At 40.5% G+C, this 16453-nt stretch overlaps 1 protein-coding gene across 3 annotated transcripts in view; it reads right to left on the bottom strand.

Annotated features, from left to right (window-relative positions):
- Nucleotides 1-2008: 2008 nt before the first annotated feature.
- The window catches only part of CLDN10 (claudin 10), a 104891-nt gene continuing 90446 nt past the window's right edge, over nt 2009-16453 (bottom strand). For all 3 annotated transcript variants that reach the window (XM_061435234.1, XM_061435235.1, XM_061435233.1), the window contains exons 2-5: nt 14330-14491; nt 14160-14241; nt 3065-3172; nt 2009-2354 (exon numbers count right to left, since the gene is read on the bottom strand). In XM_061435234.1, the coding sequence (XP_061291218.1) occupies nt 2231-2354; nt 3065-3172; nt 14160-14241; nt 14330-14491 (476 nt within the window). In that variant the 3' untranslated portion in view covers nt 2009-2230. The remainder of the gene's footprint in view (nt 2355-3064; nt 3173-14159; nt 14242-14329; nt 14492-16453) is intronic.

The following is a 16453-nucleotide window of genomic DNA, read 5'->3' as shown; positions in this document are numbered from 1 at the left end:
CCCTTGTGACTGTGGCTGAGTTATTAGAGCTGATTTCAAGTTAAACTCATCTCATTCAAGGATTTAAGCTTGCTTGGTAGCTATGCCATGTAACATGGTGATCTAAAAGAGCAATTTTTCTTTTATCTGTTTCTGCCCCACCAGGGTCCTTTTTACTTGTGGGCCACTTACTTTTTTAAAAACTTCCCACTAAGGCCATTTAATGCAAATATACCTGCTTTAAATGTAAGTTTCTAAAAGCTCAAATAAACCCCGAATCAAATCTTCACTGTAGAAGACACAGATAAGCAACCTACAACGATGCCTAGGAAGGCACGTGGGCTCCTGTGTTCACTCACTTACCCACTTAGATCTCTTGAGCTCCTTGTTCTGTTTTAATGTATGTTATTAGTTCATTTGATGAGAACAACTTTGAGACATTTTAATCTTCTTCTTAAAGATGTGAGAAACTAAGCTATACAATAACTTGCCAAAAGCCATATGACTAGAAAAATGACAAAAGCAGGCTTTAAACCGGGCCTCAACTCCCAAGCCCGGGGTCTGCCAGGTCTTCATTCCTAAACGGCAAGGACTGGGGAAAGACGACGACCGTCTGCTAAGTAACACAAGTCTTTATGCGTCTGCGTCGCAAAAGCTGATATTCTGTTTAGTCCTGTCACGTTAGGGTGGACTAGAATTGCCCGTTTTCCTTTGGACCATCGCCTTATATTTCCTGTCACGGACACGTGGCTAATGTTTCTGGCTCTTGACAGTTTTTCTGTTACTTTGACCCCTTCTCGCCCGAAATTCTTCAGAAGCTGTGAAAGTTCAATACAGTCAAAATGTTTTCTTCACCAGTACAGCTCTAAGAATTTAAAAATTTGTTTTAAACACACATTCACCAAACCCTGTGCCCACATTGCTTATAGCACCCAGCTTCCCTCAGTGGTTTTTAGTTCATTTGTATCCCCGGAAAAGGTAATTAAGTATTATCATGGTCTGTAAAAAAAAAAAAGTTTACTGTATAAACTCGTCCATTTTCTTTTCAGTGAGCACCTCCAAACAATGTGATTTTTCAAGTCCTTCAGGCTTGAGGAAGATGTCACGGTCACCCATGCTGGGACTGGTATTGTCGGGGACCTGAGTCACAGATGACATGGCTAAGTGATTCGTAGCCACAGCCTGAGACTGTATATACTTCCCCCTAGACTGCCTCGGTTCAAAGTCCTTGAGGTTTTGTCACTTGCTGTGGCAAGTCACTTCAGCTTCTCTGCTTTCATTTCATCCTCTGCCAGTTCAGGGTCCTACAGTACTTACCTCAGAGGGTGGCTGTGAGGCTGCAGTGAGCGAGGGCACACAGAGTGTTCAGAGCAGCGACGGGCACACACAGGCTGAGGTAACTATTGCCCTGTGGATATGAGATGAAAGGGCTGGCTTGAGAAATGAAACGTTGTCTCTGGTCAGAGATCCCTGGAGGAACTTACACATCTTGAAAAAAATGCTGTCTCTCCATTGCCAGTTGGTTCCCCACACACAGCCTGAGCGACACAGGTCCTCAGGAACTCGGTCCATTGTTCCTGCGTGAGGCAGGGACCGTGCGGCTCCAGGCCCTCCTCTGTCAGCCTCAGAGTCGGCCATGACCAGTGCATCCAGATCTGCTCTCTATACCGGAGGAGGAGGTATTTAAGGAGGACCGGCCGGGTAGTGGGCTGTCGCATCTTGGCCCCATGGGCCCTTCCTGGAGCAGCCGTTGAGAAGCACAGTGGTGACGGACAGGTGTCAGCAGCTAGAAATCAGCTCTACCCAGCCAGCATATGTCCATTCCACCCAGACATCTGAGGAATAGTCTCAGATCACCCCCAAACTGTTTTACAAGTCATGACTCCTCAATACACTGTTTAATATATGAAGGAAAAAACACATAAAAAATGGGGACGGATACTGCAAGGTCTGGGTGATTAAGAAGGCTACATTATGAACACTGCTGGAATCTTTGGTATTAAACACAGATGTATAAGATATATACAAATCTTGTAAATAGCCTGTTTATTTTTTTTTAATAGAAAGCCACAACAGGAAGTGATTAGTATGTAACTATAGAAGAACATTTACATCCAAGAATCAACAAATTCTTCAAATTCATATTTTAAAAATAGTTTGAGGGTTAATTATAGGAGGGCCTTGATGGCATCATTTTGTGAACAGTTCACGTTTAGAACAAACTCAACACAGCTTGAAGGCAGCTCTCTTTTTAGACATATGCGTTTTTGTCAAACTGTTTTGAAGGGTTTGGGGTTTTAAGATCTCCTTCTCTGCCGTGATACTTTGTCCGAGAAGACATGACAGACGTGGCCCCATTGTACGTGTATCCCATTCTGAAAGGCAAAAGTTTGGCAGATGGTCTTTTACACGTAGGACAAACAAAAATAGGAAGAAACCACATCCCCCAGTTTCTGTCACAGCTAAGTTGTCTTTCCCTGATTATGTTTAGCTCTCTTCCCTTCTCAGCCCAAGAAATCGTTCAGTGTCATTTCAGAACAGCTAGTGTGACTAAGAGAATCTCCGAAGAAACTCATGGATTCTTAGTTTGTTCAGTTATTCTCCTTCAAAACTTACATAAAACTTATCTTCCTGGAATCTTGGAGACTGTGATGACCTTAATCAGCAATTTCCACCTATGTGAAAATTATAAGGTCAAAGTGAAGAATATGCCCCTAAAGTTAGACAAGATTTCTACTTACAGCGATAGCTTTGGAACATAAGAATGTCAAACTCTGCTTTTTTTTGTTGCTTCATCAAAAAAAATTTTTTTTAATTGAAGGATAATTGCTTTACAATATTGTGTTGGTTTCGGTCCTATATCAACACAAGCTCTGCTTTTTAAATTATAATTATCTATATTCTATTCTATTCAGTATAATTTTACCATATTAAATGTTATATTTACTATATATTCTTAACCGTTCCCAATTCTGGGTGTTTGAAGTTTCTAAGAATCATAAGAACTACCTATAATTTATCCCACATATAACAATTTAGAATAGTATTTTACTTTTTAACAGGCCATTTTTGTCTCTTTTCATACCTGGGTGCTTTGTTGTTGTCAGATATTGAAAAGCAAAATATGACACCACCAATTAGGCAGAGTGAGGCTCCTGCCCATCCAATAAACAGAGCAGCTCCTAACTCATACCTGTGAAGAGTACCACACAAGTGTTAAAGCTTACTGATTTGGGGAGTAAACAGCATTTAACACTACTAGTCAACACTTACTAAATGCTCATAATACACTTGCTATGGGAGCTTATACAGGAAGCAACAGTATCTGTAAAGAATGCTTTATACTTTTCTCAAAGTGTTTTTACAGTCTTCACTCAACTGTATCTTCCCAACATCCCGAAAGGAAGCTGAAGGCATCGGCATGCCTTTGGGTAAAGCAGAAGCCATGGACTCAAGGTGAGGCCTCCTGGCTCTGCCAGGATATTGCCTCTGGGCTCTGCCTGAAGGCCAGATGTTTCCATCTATTTATATTGTTGTGCAGGGTAAATTATTTAGGTAGGCTTTAGTTGGAAAAAGGAAAGTTGCCTCTGCTTTTATTTTAGTTCAACTCAGTAAGTGGTTAAGCATCTGCTGTGTGCAGTCATGTGCAAGGTGCCAAAGGGTGACAGAACATGCCACCCCAACTATGCCACTTTGGCACAAGGAGCCAAAAGCAACTGAGAAGAAACAGGAAAGCTCTCTGCCTTCTCCGTTTGCCTAAAAGCAGGGCATAAACGTGTAAAATTGTCCCCTATCCCCTCACTACCAGGAAGAAGTTAATTCTCAGACACTCTGAACACCCTGCTTAGCCCACAAGTGGCACCGAAGCAATCTACATTAACAAATTTCACTAATTTGCATCTTTCATTAGTTCCCTCCTCACATTCAGGTTGAGTCACTCAATTGTGACTGACTCTTTGTGACCCCATGGACTGCAACATGCTAGGCTTCCCTGTCCATCACCAACTCCCGCAGCTTGCTCAAACTCATGTCCATCAAGTTGGTGATTTCATCCAACCATCTCATCTGTTGTCCCCTTCTCCTGCCTTCAATCTTTGTTAGCCTCAGGGTCTTTTCCAATGAGTCAGTTCTTTGCATCAGGTGGCCAAAGTATTGGAGTTTCAGCTTCAACATCAGTCCTTCCAATGAATATTCAGGACTGATTTCCTTTAGGATTGTCCCTCCTCACGTGCCTTCCCACAATCCGTGTCTCTAGAAGCTCAAAGTCCTTTTCCTTTGTCTTGTCACTTCTCTACAGATGTACTGTTCTTTTGTTAAGATGCCATATAAGCCCAAGTTCTAGCCACCCTTTGAATTACATGCCACTAGGTACTCTCTTGTGTAGGGGCAATGCACATATAAATAAACTCCAGTTTTCTCTTATTAATCTTTCTTCCCAGCAGAGAACCTAGGAAAGTAGAGGAAAAAATCGTTTTTCTTCCTCTACAGTGTCCACGATAGATACAGCCTCATTGTGCTTATCACTACAGTCCAGGGAGAGATGAATACAAAAGTATCATTTAGTGACAGCCTGCTATGAAGCCTCTCCCTGATGGCAGGCCATAGTACACCACTGATTACTAGAAGAGATGCAAAGGTAAGTAAGACAGCCCTTGCCCTGGAGAGGTCACCATTCAAAGGTACAAACACCACCACCGAGAACAACAAAGGAAGTCACAGCGGAGGACTGGAGGATATCCGTTCAGGGGAGATATATATATATATATATATGTATGTTTTGGAGAAACAAATATAGAATGAGACAAGTATAACAAAATCTTAGGGGTTATGGTGGTCTCATGTCTGCCTGTCCTTTTCCTGAAGAATCAGGTTTGTTTTTTTTTTTTTAAATAAGTGATTCTAGGACTTTTAACTCACAGACCTCTATCACAAGGTGAAAATAAATGGATGACATTCCCTACCTAATGGTGCTTTTCAGTGTTAAGTCAGAGGGGGAAGGGTCTGTTTTGATCATACAGAATCCAGAGGGGCTGAGAACGAAAGGAAGAGTCAAGAGTAGGAGGGGAAAGTTGGGGTCAAGGTCAGGCTATCTCCCCTGGACCTGGTGCCGGGTCAGGCTTAGGTATCAAGGCCTCCCCACACTGTGGACAGCATCTGGCATGCGTGGCCTGTGCCTGTCCTGAGCTTTGTCTCGTCCTTTTCAGCATGCTGTGTCACTATGTCTGAACTCCCATCTGGGCAGGGGCAGGCAGCGGTGGTGGTGTGACAGTGTGGCTCTGGCCACCAGCCAGTGGGAGCAGGAAGCAGCCTTTACACAAGACAAGGGCCTGATGTCTCCTTGCCCATTTCCAGATCTGACTTTTCCATTAATTTCACAGCTTCCATCTGCAACTGGGAAGAGGTGAATTATATAATACACACTACAACTTGGCGTGTGCATGCAGGCTAAGTCGCTTTAGTGGTGTTTGACTCTTTGTGACCCCATGGACTGTAGCCAGCCAGGCTCCTCTGTCCATGGGATTCTCCAGGCAAGAGTACTAGAGTGGGTTGCCATTGTTACATGATACACACTGCCTCGTGATCCCTTCTTTTTCACTCTCGCATTGCTTTACCTGGGGAATCAAGGTGAGAGCTAAAGGAAGAGCTATAAGCACCTCATCCTGCACTAAAGCACTGATTAGGCTCTGGGAACCGAGAAACTTCTCGAACTGTTCCAATCCGAGGCAGTGGCAGAAACAGAAGGTCAGTGTAAGTGGGGAAAAAGCCTTCAGTGTGCACAGCCTGAAAGAGGACTGGACAGTGAAGTGTACAGGTGAAAAGAACTGGCCAAATCAAGAGTGTTAACATGTAGTTTTATAAAAGATACCTTCATTAAATGTCACGTTATACATCTACAAAGGATATCCTGGATTCCCACAATAGGCCCTTCTTGTACAATGTTTGGATGACATTATACAAATAAAACGAGCAGAGGGCCTGCCAAGTCGTAGGTACCGGTCAATGGACCTCTTTAAAATACCTGCAGTTTCTACAGTAAGCTGGCATCCAGTCCATCCACTGTCATGCTATTACTGCAAAGACAACTAAAGGATGAGCACACTGAACATTTCGACATGGAGGACATTATTATAGGATTACAATTTAACAATACTTTCTATTTTTCTTTATTTTTCTCCTTAGAGCTTAGGCTGTCTTCTCTCCTGAAACTATGCGTTAGTATATTAACTTTCAGTGTAAATACTCCTGGAAAAAACAGTCAGATTTTTCTTAAAACATTTAGCTTTCTAAAACAGGATGCCAGTGCCAGGATCATGGTTAAAAATAAGTCTCTAATAATTGATAGTGGTCCATTAGGGCATAGGTTGGTAGAACTCAAATCAGCTCACCACTGTGAATTCATTTAAAAAGAGCATACAACTGGGGAGAAATCAGAAGATAACTACCCACACAGCTCAGATGTTGGGAACTATGACTTTATATTCATTTAAGCAAACTGAAACTTTCTGAAGGGATTTAAGAGTCACCAGTGTGGCTTATATTAAAAACTGGTTTGGGAATTCCCTGGAGGTCCAGTGGTTAGGATTCTGACCTTCCATTGCAGGGGGTACAGATTCAATCCGTGGCCATGGAACTGGTTCATTTAGTCCTGTTTTTAAACATATTTTTAGATTTTCTTGAAGTCACTAAATATGGACTCTATTCCAAGGACAGTATCATTTCCTTTTGAGCTTTTTATGAATTCTGTCAGAGTCAAATATTTAATAAATAGAACCATTTTAAAGCTAAAGTCTTAAAGAGACTCCACATCTATACCAATAGCTTCTAACAATTGGATGCAAGGGATTCTGTGACGTGGTTCTCTCTCTTAGAGACTTTTTCTTCTTCCTTCTGTTGAAAGACGTGTACAGCAGACTTATTCAACAGTGGCTTGAATTCACACCCATCAGTGTGCATGATCTGGCAAAAACAGAAGTGTTATTAAAAGACAGGACTGAGGGTGAGCCACGTAACATCCATTCAGGTTTGTTCCAGGCCATGCCTCCTCTGACATTCATTGGGAAGTTCCATCTCTGCCTGGAAATCTTTCTTCACTTTTGGTAACACTGAAAAGCTGACTTCAGGGCCTCAGGAGATTATCCAAATTTCAGATGATCTACTGCAGGTCTGTTTTCTGTTAACAACATCTTCCTGGCCCTAGACCAGCTTTCCCACTCTTTATTGAGCTGTTACAATCGCCAAAACTTCTTCATTATTCAGAAAGGCTACCAGTCTGCTTAGCACCAGACAAATGCAGGATGGACAGGCTGAGGACTGATCTCTGTTTTACAGATCAGAACCTTGTTCTTCGATTATCTCTCACATATTCTGTTCAATGGAAAGGACTCATAAAAGCAGCCTTATGACCTGAATTCATGTATATAATTGTGAATCTAGTAAACAAGCAATAGGGAACATTTTTCTTTCTATAGAGAGAAAAGTAAAGCACAGATTAATGACCAGAATTTTCCCAAAAAAGAACCACAATGATCTAAGGCATTAAAATATACCTTGAATTACTAGATGAAGTTAACTCTTATTCACCTGGCTGTGCTACGACTCCAGGCTACTGTTCATTTCCTAACGAGAGAGCCTGGGCTAGAACCACACTCAGTGGTCTAAATTCTGATGCATTTCATACTCACCTCCTATTTTAGCCTAGTAACATGCACAGTAATCCTTATGGAACAGATTGAGGAACACCTCTTTGTCTTTCTTACACCCAAAGCCCTGTCATCGTTTGATCTGCCATCTACAGGGAGCGCATGTATCCCACCTACCCTGTCACCTACCTCTGATGGTAGATGACAGCATCAGAGAAGTACAAGCTAGATATTGTTCAAATCATGTGTTTCGGGGTGAATGAGAGAACACAGCGCTGTTCTCAAGGACCTTACAGTCTAGAGGCGATGGTCAGACATTAAATAATTAAAGGACAATGAAGCCTAACAACAGAAGCAGAAGAACATGTGTTTGCAAAGTAAACATTACATGTTCTCCCAAATCTGTATAGTTGTGGTCCAAGTAAGAGTCCACCATAACAGCTACCGTCAGATCACTGTACCAGGATTTTGTTTTTGTGTTAAGTATTTTGGCATGTATTATCATATTTGATCTTCAATTCTAAGAGATAGTTCTTCCTACCATCAGAGAAAACTGAACCTGAGTGAGTTTAAATTATTTGCCTCCCCATACCTCAGCTAGGTAAATAGTAGAACCAGGATTTAAAACCCATAACTGATTCCAATCCTCGAGCTCTTTTTTTTTTTTAAATTAATGTTTATTGGAGTATAGTTGCTTTAAGAGCCTGCTGAGCTACAGTCCACGAGGTCACAGAGACTGAGCTACTAACACACCTAGTTGCTTTATAAAGTTGTGTTAGCTTCTGCTGTACAGCAAAGTTAATCAGTTAATCTCAACCTTTTTGACCCACCCCCAGAGTGATAAAAATAAAAATAAACAAAATGGGGCTTAATTAAAAGCTTTTGCATAGCAAAGGATACCATAAGCCAATCTTGAGCTCTTAGCCATCACTCTTTCTCCCTTTTCACCTTAGCTAAGGAAAAGATGGGATCAATATGAAAAGATACAATCAGTGCAATGTTTTGGGCTTGTCATTTCAGAAAGATGTGAGTTTTCCCTCTCTCCCCGGCTCATTGCCTTCTCAGTGGCTCTAGGGTATGGAATTTTTTTCCAGAATTCCCTCCGCCGGCCTTTTCACCCAGCACAAAAAGAGGTGAGGGTAGTAATTAAAATCAGGGCTTGCTGGACTTGAAAAAAGAAACTGCCGCTCCTCCCGTAAACAAAACAAAAACTGTTTAACAAAAGAAAAACCTCATCCTTTTAAGATCCCCAGAGAAAAGTGAGCTTGCTAGAGGTTGCAGAGCTAGAAGCCAAGTCTTTTGACCTCAAGGATGGACTTTTTTCCAAACATACTGCCCTACTCCTTATGTTAATCAAGGGTGGTAGTAGCCAAAACATTGCTGTTACCTTAAAACAACTAAATATGTTTTAAAAGTTCCAAGTTTAGGAAGTACATCCATATATTATCAATGCTAACTTTTAAAAATTGAACTTAATTGGTATACTGATCTTTTAAACATTACCATCAAAAAGAAACTTAACTCAAAGGCTTATATAATCCTTGGAGGAGGAAATGGCAATCCACTCCACTACTCTTGCCTGGAGAATTCCATGGACAGAAAAGCCTGGCAAGCCCCAGTTCATGGGGTCGCAAAGAGTTGGACATGACTGAGCAACTAACACTTATATTTATATAATCCAAGCTCTGTATCACCACATGGATGGATTTTATGTGAACAAGCATTCTACAGGCATTATCTACAAGCACACCTTTCCCCCAAATACCCCGCATTCTTTTGGGGTCCCAGGTACTGGAAGCAGGCTGTTTAGTGCCCACCAATCCATGTATCTCCCAAGGCTGCTGCATTCTCCTCTCCCTTATGCAATTCATGTTAGTTAACAGCTTACTCAGTGATCTGCAAGACACCACAAGATTTCCTACCCAGGGCTTCCCAAAGAGCCACGAAATAGTGGCAGGCACCTCCCAAACCATGGCTAGAGTAGAAAGGGATAATTTAAATAAGCATCTACTTGCATATGGAAACTTTGTGGAGAATTCTCACATTTAGGAAATGTAAAATAAATGAACTGCTACGTAATAGCCTCTGCTTAAGGGTCAGTCCCATTTAAAAGAATAGCATTCACTGAGTGCCTACTCTAGGCACCAGTCTAAACAGCTGAAATGTACCATGTCATTTAATCCTCATGATAAATTCGTAGTTCTCATTCTTCCTATTTTATAGATGAGGAACACAGGACACAAGAAGGCACAAGTAATTTCTTCAAGGCTACACCACTAAAAGATGGCAGAGCTGGGGTTCTCTCCCAGGCAGCCTGGATCCAGGGTCCTCATTCTTGAGGTCTCCCCTCCCCTATCCCTTTAACCAAATCTCCCCAAGCATGCTCAGTCTTTCCACCCTAAGAGAGATGCAGACAGACAGACAGCTATACACCACTGCTTACTAATCATCCTTGCTGTAAACATCATAGAGTGTGGACCAGTTACAAGAGATGCCCAAATCAGCAAGATGTGGTCTTCGCTTCAAGATACTCCTGGTCTCGTTTGGAAGATGGACCAACAGGCAAGTGCCACTGCCCAGTGGGATTGTAACAGAAGCACCAGGAGCAAAGGGAGCACCCTGGTGGGCACCTCACCCAGAATGCAATTCCTGCAGGATACACAGAGGTGGGCCGGGATGTGAAAAGGAGAGGGAAAGGGGTGGTGGTGGTAAAAGCTGAGTCACCAGGAAGCATGGCAAACTGGAAGAAATCGTGGCTTCGAATACTGGTCAGTGAAAACAAAACACAGTTGCCAAACGTTTGATTTCTAAGTATATTAAGTTCTGCCAGCATGAAAAAGGCATCAGAGCAATTCTGATGACCTCAAGTGGTCAGTCCTACCACAGAACAAAGTGAATCCTTCTTAATATTTAACAGTCAAATTCTGGTTTGTTCTTAACACTTGGCACTGCTATGGAATCCCTTACCTGACACACTATGAACCTCTTACCAGCATTAATTCATTCTCCAAATAACCTTATGATTGGAACACGCTTAAGTAAACAAACATCTATAATTCATTAAATTATAATAAGGACAGAGTAGAGAAGTTAAATATCTTGGCAAGGCCACCTAGTGAGATCGACTGTCCTTTCAAGTTCACCCGGGAAAATGTGTCTAATCTAGAAACATACTTCTTGAATTGTCTGCTGTGCATTTACCTTGATAGATAACAGGAATGAGAGAATTTACCAGGAAGCAGACAGCTGTTATTTCTAAACTACTAAATAACCACAATAGTGAAAAGATTTTACCTTAGTAAAACTTAGATACTAAAGTAGAAACTAACTGTATTCCAGGAATGAAGCATGCTAAAGGTAAATAACTCCGTGGTTTCAAAAACTCTGAAATTAAAAAGGCTTGAGTATGATAAGACCCAAACCATGAATATCTGAGCCAAAATGTCAATGATAAATCTCACTGACTGAAAGAGAATAAATCTAAGATCAGATGTTCTGTTTTCTCAATTAAGGAAATTGGTTTAATACTCTTAACTTTGCATGATTTGAAAAGAAGTTTCTTTATGCCAATCAATTCTTTGGAACCGTCTATTTAAGAAAAAAAACAAAGCAAGACACTCAGGAAGATATTGGTTTGGACAACGGATGGTGAGAATAATGTATATTTCAACAAAATGATAGGGTGACTCATACTAAGGGGTGCTTATGACCATGAGCTTTCAGGAGGATAGATTTTGTTTTAATTTGGTAGATTTTGCTTTAATAAAAAGGAGGAAGTTGGTTTGAAACAGCCCAAAGGGAAGCATTGAGAAACAGTTTTCAAGGCTTTGCAGGAGTCCATCCTAGAGCCATAAAACATAATCACAACTTGAATAAAAGCAAGGAAGCAAAACAAAAGGGGGGAAAAATGGGGAAATGGCAGAACACAACCAGAGCCAGGTGAAACTCTTTAAAGATTGCAATTGCAATCAAATGATTATAGGCAGGAAGAAAAATCTTCCCAGATAAGTTGTGGGAAAGAAAGGGTTTCGGAAATAATCAGCCACTGAATACAAAGCCTGATGCTGTTTGCGGTGCAACTGCTACAATCTTCATCCCAATGATACATCAGAAGCCACTCGTTTTGTTCCCTCATCAATAAAGCACCTCCTGAGTTTCCTGCACATAGTAGGAATGTGGTGGGAACTCTGTGGATGAGCTTAGCCTTGTGTGTCTAACGTAAGCAAACAAGGCGAGTCTTGGAAATCCACAAAGATTCAGTTTACATGGTAAAGAAACCTTAAGAAAAACAACAGCAACAAAATCAGGTTCTGCGGCCCGAACTGTTTTTCAATGCATCTTAGGGCAGGTATTTGCTCACCAGAAATTTATTTTTTTATATTAATGAAAGATTTAATACAGCAAGAGACAGATATAACAACCATAAACATTTATGCACATAATGACAAAGTATCTATGAAGCAAAAACTGGCAGAATGGAAAAAAAGAATAAACAGTTCTATTATAATAGTTGGAAATTTCAATATCTCACTCACAGTAGTGAACAGACCAACCAGCCAGAAGATAGGGAAACAGAGGACTTAACACAATAAATTAATGAGATCTAACAGACATATATAGAGAACACCAACCAAAAACAGCATAAACATTCTTCTCAAGTGCACAAGACATTTTCCAAGATAGTCCATATATTAGGCCATGAATTAAGTCACCAGAAATGTAAACTAGAGCATGTGGCAAACACCTGCTCCTCACTGCTAAACACACACATCCCTGTGCCCAGCTGTGCCACCTAGGACTGCAGGGAGACATGCTGCTCTAGGAAGATGAATGCATGATACAGATGGGAGAGGAGGATGAGCCAACCTTCTGTCTCCATCTCTGCAGAGGCTTCCTCAGTCTGCTGAGATAACAGAAGGCCTTTCTACTAGTCTCAAGAGGACTAGCTGTGCAGATCAGAATTCCACTTAACCAAGCACCGTGCTAGGCAAATAAGAGATGATATATAAGTGTTTTCTGATCTCAAGGAACTTACTCTCATGAACATCAATGAAGACACCAAAGAAATAATCCAAACACCCCTGGAGGGGTGCCTTCACCCCAGTCCCCCTAGGGCTGGCCCTGCCTTTGGCAGCAATTCTCCAACATATTCCTCTCCAAGTTCATGCACAAACTACATCAGAGGCACCGATTACTAAATTCCAGGAAATGCTAGCTTGGGAAGTCCTCTCCCCTAGAATATGCCAAAATCAAAATCTCACTTCAGAAATTAAATACTTTAAGACCTACGGAATCAGTTTACTTTGTGTTGATAGCCAATTTTCAGCTAATTGGTTTTCCTAATTTTTGTCTCCTTCTCTTCTACTAGAGGCTATTGTAAGAGTAAAATAAAAATAAAATAATGTCTGCAATGCTCTGCTTGGTCAATGGTAGGGGCATAACATGTGTTACCTATTATTTTCATTATATTTCGTTATATAACCATTTACTATTTATGCATGAACTACACAAGAGACACTACTAGAAAAATCATTTCCTAAAGATTCCTAAATCCACCAGAAAAAAGTAATGGATCCTGATCAGACATTTTAGTAATTACTCTTTTAAAATTCTATAGTCTTTTATCTGAAGACTGAAAGAAAATCCCCAGCCTGGTTGATAGCAGTACACATGCACACACGAGCAGTTTTCTACAGGAATCTATGGAAATATTCTCACGGAAGACAAACTGTTTGATGTATTATGATTTCTAATTTGGTATTCCTTGGGTTTTTTCCAAAGCAAAGAAATAAGCCTAGGGAAACTATAAAAAGCAACAGCCCACAGTTAAAAACCAACAGCAACAAGAGAACTGGTCTGTAAGTGCCAAAGCATTCACCCGCAGCTCAAACTGGTCACATCTGGGTGTCGAGCATTTTTTTAAAGACCCTGCATCATGTACAGTTTCTTTACAAAGGTTTATTAGGTAAAACTTGTTAAGGCCATAGTCAACAGAAAAAATGGAAAAGGCTGATTAAAAATGAAAAATAATACTTTATTCACTATCATTTATTCATTTCTAATCTTCAGAACCACAGTCTCGTTTTCATCTCAATGTCTGCGATGGAAACTGGCCCATAGCCTAAAATCTGGCAAGTATCATTGTGGATGGACAGCAATCAAGGCAAGCTCTTAATTTTTGGTTATCACACTTTCTCCTTCTTTCCTCCCCGTCTTACACCTCTCTTTCACTTTTCCCCTATTTGACTTCAGTTTTACAATGGATAGTAGATGAGCTTTAGCGTTCTAAATCCTAAGCCTTGAGCTATTTACAGACAAGTATGTTACAAGACATTTGTAACACTAACGCAGTGATTCAGTGCATCTTTTGCCAATGTAGCACATACACTGTTTGCTCTTAAAGGAAGTCATCAAATAGCCTCTATCGGTATGTCCCACTTTCATAAGCCATAGAGGAAATTTAGGTACCTTAATTTAGAAGATGATTTTAAATCCATTTCCTGTAAGCCACAAGCATACAGACTTAAGAAGAGTACTTACTTTTGCTCCACGAAGAGGGGATCAAAGAATTCTGTTGTGATTTTGTTTGCATACAGGGAACACCCGGTCATTGAGCATAGCCCTAAAGAGCATCAGAAGGAAAGTACTGTGACTCCTGGTGTTTCATTAACATCCCGAAGCACCTTGTTTGGAAGAAAGTTACTATTTACCTGACAGTATGAATACAATCCCAGCCAAACACGCAATTTTAGCTTTGGCTTTATCTGAGCCTCCGACTTTGGTACATTTCATGCCAATCAGGGCGAATATGGAACCGAAAAAGCCCAGGCTGACAGCGGCAATCATAAGTCCTCTACACGCCTGGATGTAACCTGCAATTAGAGTAGGGCATTTACATTAGCATAAAACATGTGGCTGTCCAGGGAGAAGCACATTTTACACTGTCCTCCTGAATGACTTTCTGTTTTCTGAAAAAAAAAAAAAAAAAAAAAGACTGAAAAATGGTTAAAACACATGTTAAAACAAGCAAGAATGGAAAGAAAGTTAATCCCTATGGCACACTTTTCAGTCTGGCACATGCAGGATCCTCAGGCTACATCTCTGAGCTTTCCCACAGTCACAGATGAGGAAACTGAGACACACAAAAGCTACATGATATGCCAGGGATGAGTGAGTAAGAGGCTGGAATGAATTCCATCCATATCTGACTACAAAATCCACATGACACTGCCTTTCACCCTGAGACACCTCATCCGCCACTCTCTCAACCCTCTTATTCCTTTGCACATCAGACCTTTAAAACAGATGTTTTAGTTATTTTGACATTGAAAACGTTATAAATGAGCAGAGCTCCCAAAGAGTCACATCTTCTAATATTGGTGAAAGATTATAAATGAGACCAACTGAAATATCATCATGAACCATGAGGAATCTAAATCAAGATGTATTTTTATGACCTTTTAAAAATTTTTCAGGGCACATACAATAACACTGGGTTTAAATAAGCATTGGTTAGTTCCTAGAAGAATATTTTATAATTATGAAATTAACTGCATACAAATGGATACTTTCCAAGTATCCTAAAAGCTTGCTCTGTTGGTTTCTTTGAACATTCCTCCTGCACCACTCATTTTCTTATTAGCCAGGATGATGGTAAACTTCAGACTGGCTTTTGTCCAGACATTAACAAATTTTAAATTAATAGGATATACATGAATACATTTTAAAAATGTCATTATGTACATTTCAGCCTGAAACAGTGGTATATTCTGAAATAGTGATGACACACCAATGTAAGTAAATATTTGTTGAACAAATGAACATAATATCTATCAGGTTTACATTTGGAATTGAACTTTTTAATTTGAAAAAACTCATAAGTGCCAAGATAAACCAAGTCATTTCCTACTGTGTTCAGGCAAAGGCTATGATAATCACATAAGTAATAATTCTAAGGCTACAACAATCATATATTCAGGGAATAATGCTGCAAGGTGGCCTCCAGGCCATGTTTCTTGGTCAAAAAATAAAATTTTAAGTTTTATTCCTAACCCCAGGATCCATTTTGAAGAGTACCCAGAAGATGTTCTAATTAATTGAACAAATTTAGGCCTCTACAAATGCAAACCACAGTCAATCCTAAAATCAGTCCTGAATATTCACTGGAAGGACTGTTGCTGAAACTGAAGCTTTGGCCACCTGATGCGAAGAGCTGACTCGTTGGAAAAGACTGGAAAAGATTCTGATGCTGGGAAAGATTAAAGGCAGGAAAAGAAGAAGGAGACGACAGAGGATGAGATGGTTAGAAGGCATCACCAACTCAATGGACATGAGTTTCAGCAAATACTGGGAGACAGTGGAGGACAGAGCCTGGCACGCTGCAAGCCATGGGGTTGCAAATAGTCGGACCTGACTTAGCAATTGAACACCACCACAAATGCAGAAAGCAAGGACAACGATCTTCCATTTTATAGTATGAACTGTTTCTAGACAGAAAACAATTTTACTGATGGTCAGGCTGTCAAAAACAAAAAAAAAACAGTAAAAGAAACTTATTTTTAGCAAAACAGATTAAGGGAGGCTTATTTTGGTAGCAATAGTAGTGCTGCAAGGGTGATCTGTGTGTTTGCTGCGGAATGCTAACTCAGCTCCATTTTAAACTGCAATCCTCAAGACCCCCAGCCAGAACCCAGGGAGCAGGAGAAGCACGGGGGGAGGAAGCCCTTAGTTCCTTGCAAGGTTTTTTTTTTTTCAGATATAAATTTATTTTAATTGGAGGCTAATTAGTTTACAATATTGTAGTGGTTTTGCCATACATTGACATGAATCCGCCA

Source organism: Bos javanicus, chromosome 12 (genome assembly GCF_032452875.1).
Source record: "Bos javanicus breed banteng chromosome 12, ARS-OSU_banteng_1.0, whole genome shotgun sequence".
Taxonomy (NCBI): Eukaryota; Metazoa; Chordata; class Mammalia; order Artiodactyla; family Bovidae; genus Bos; species Bos javanicus.
Note: the sequence above shows the minus strand (reverse complement) of the source record. Positions and strands in the feature narration are given on the sequence as shown.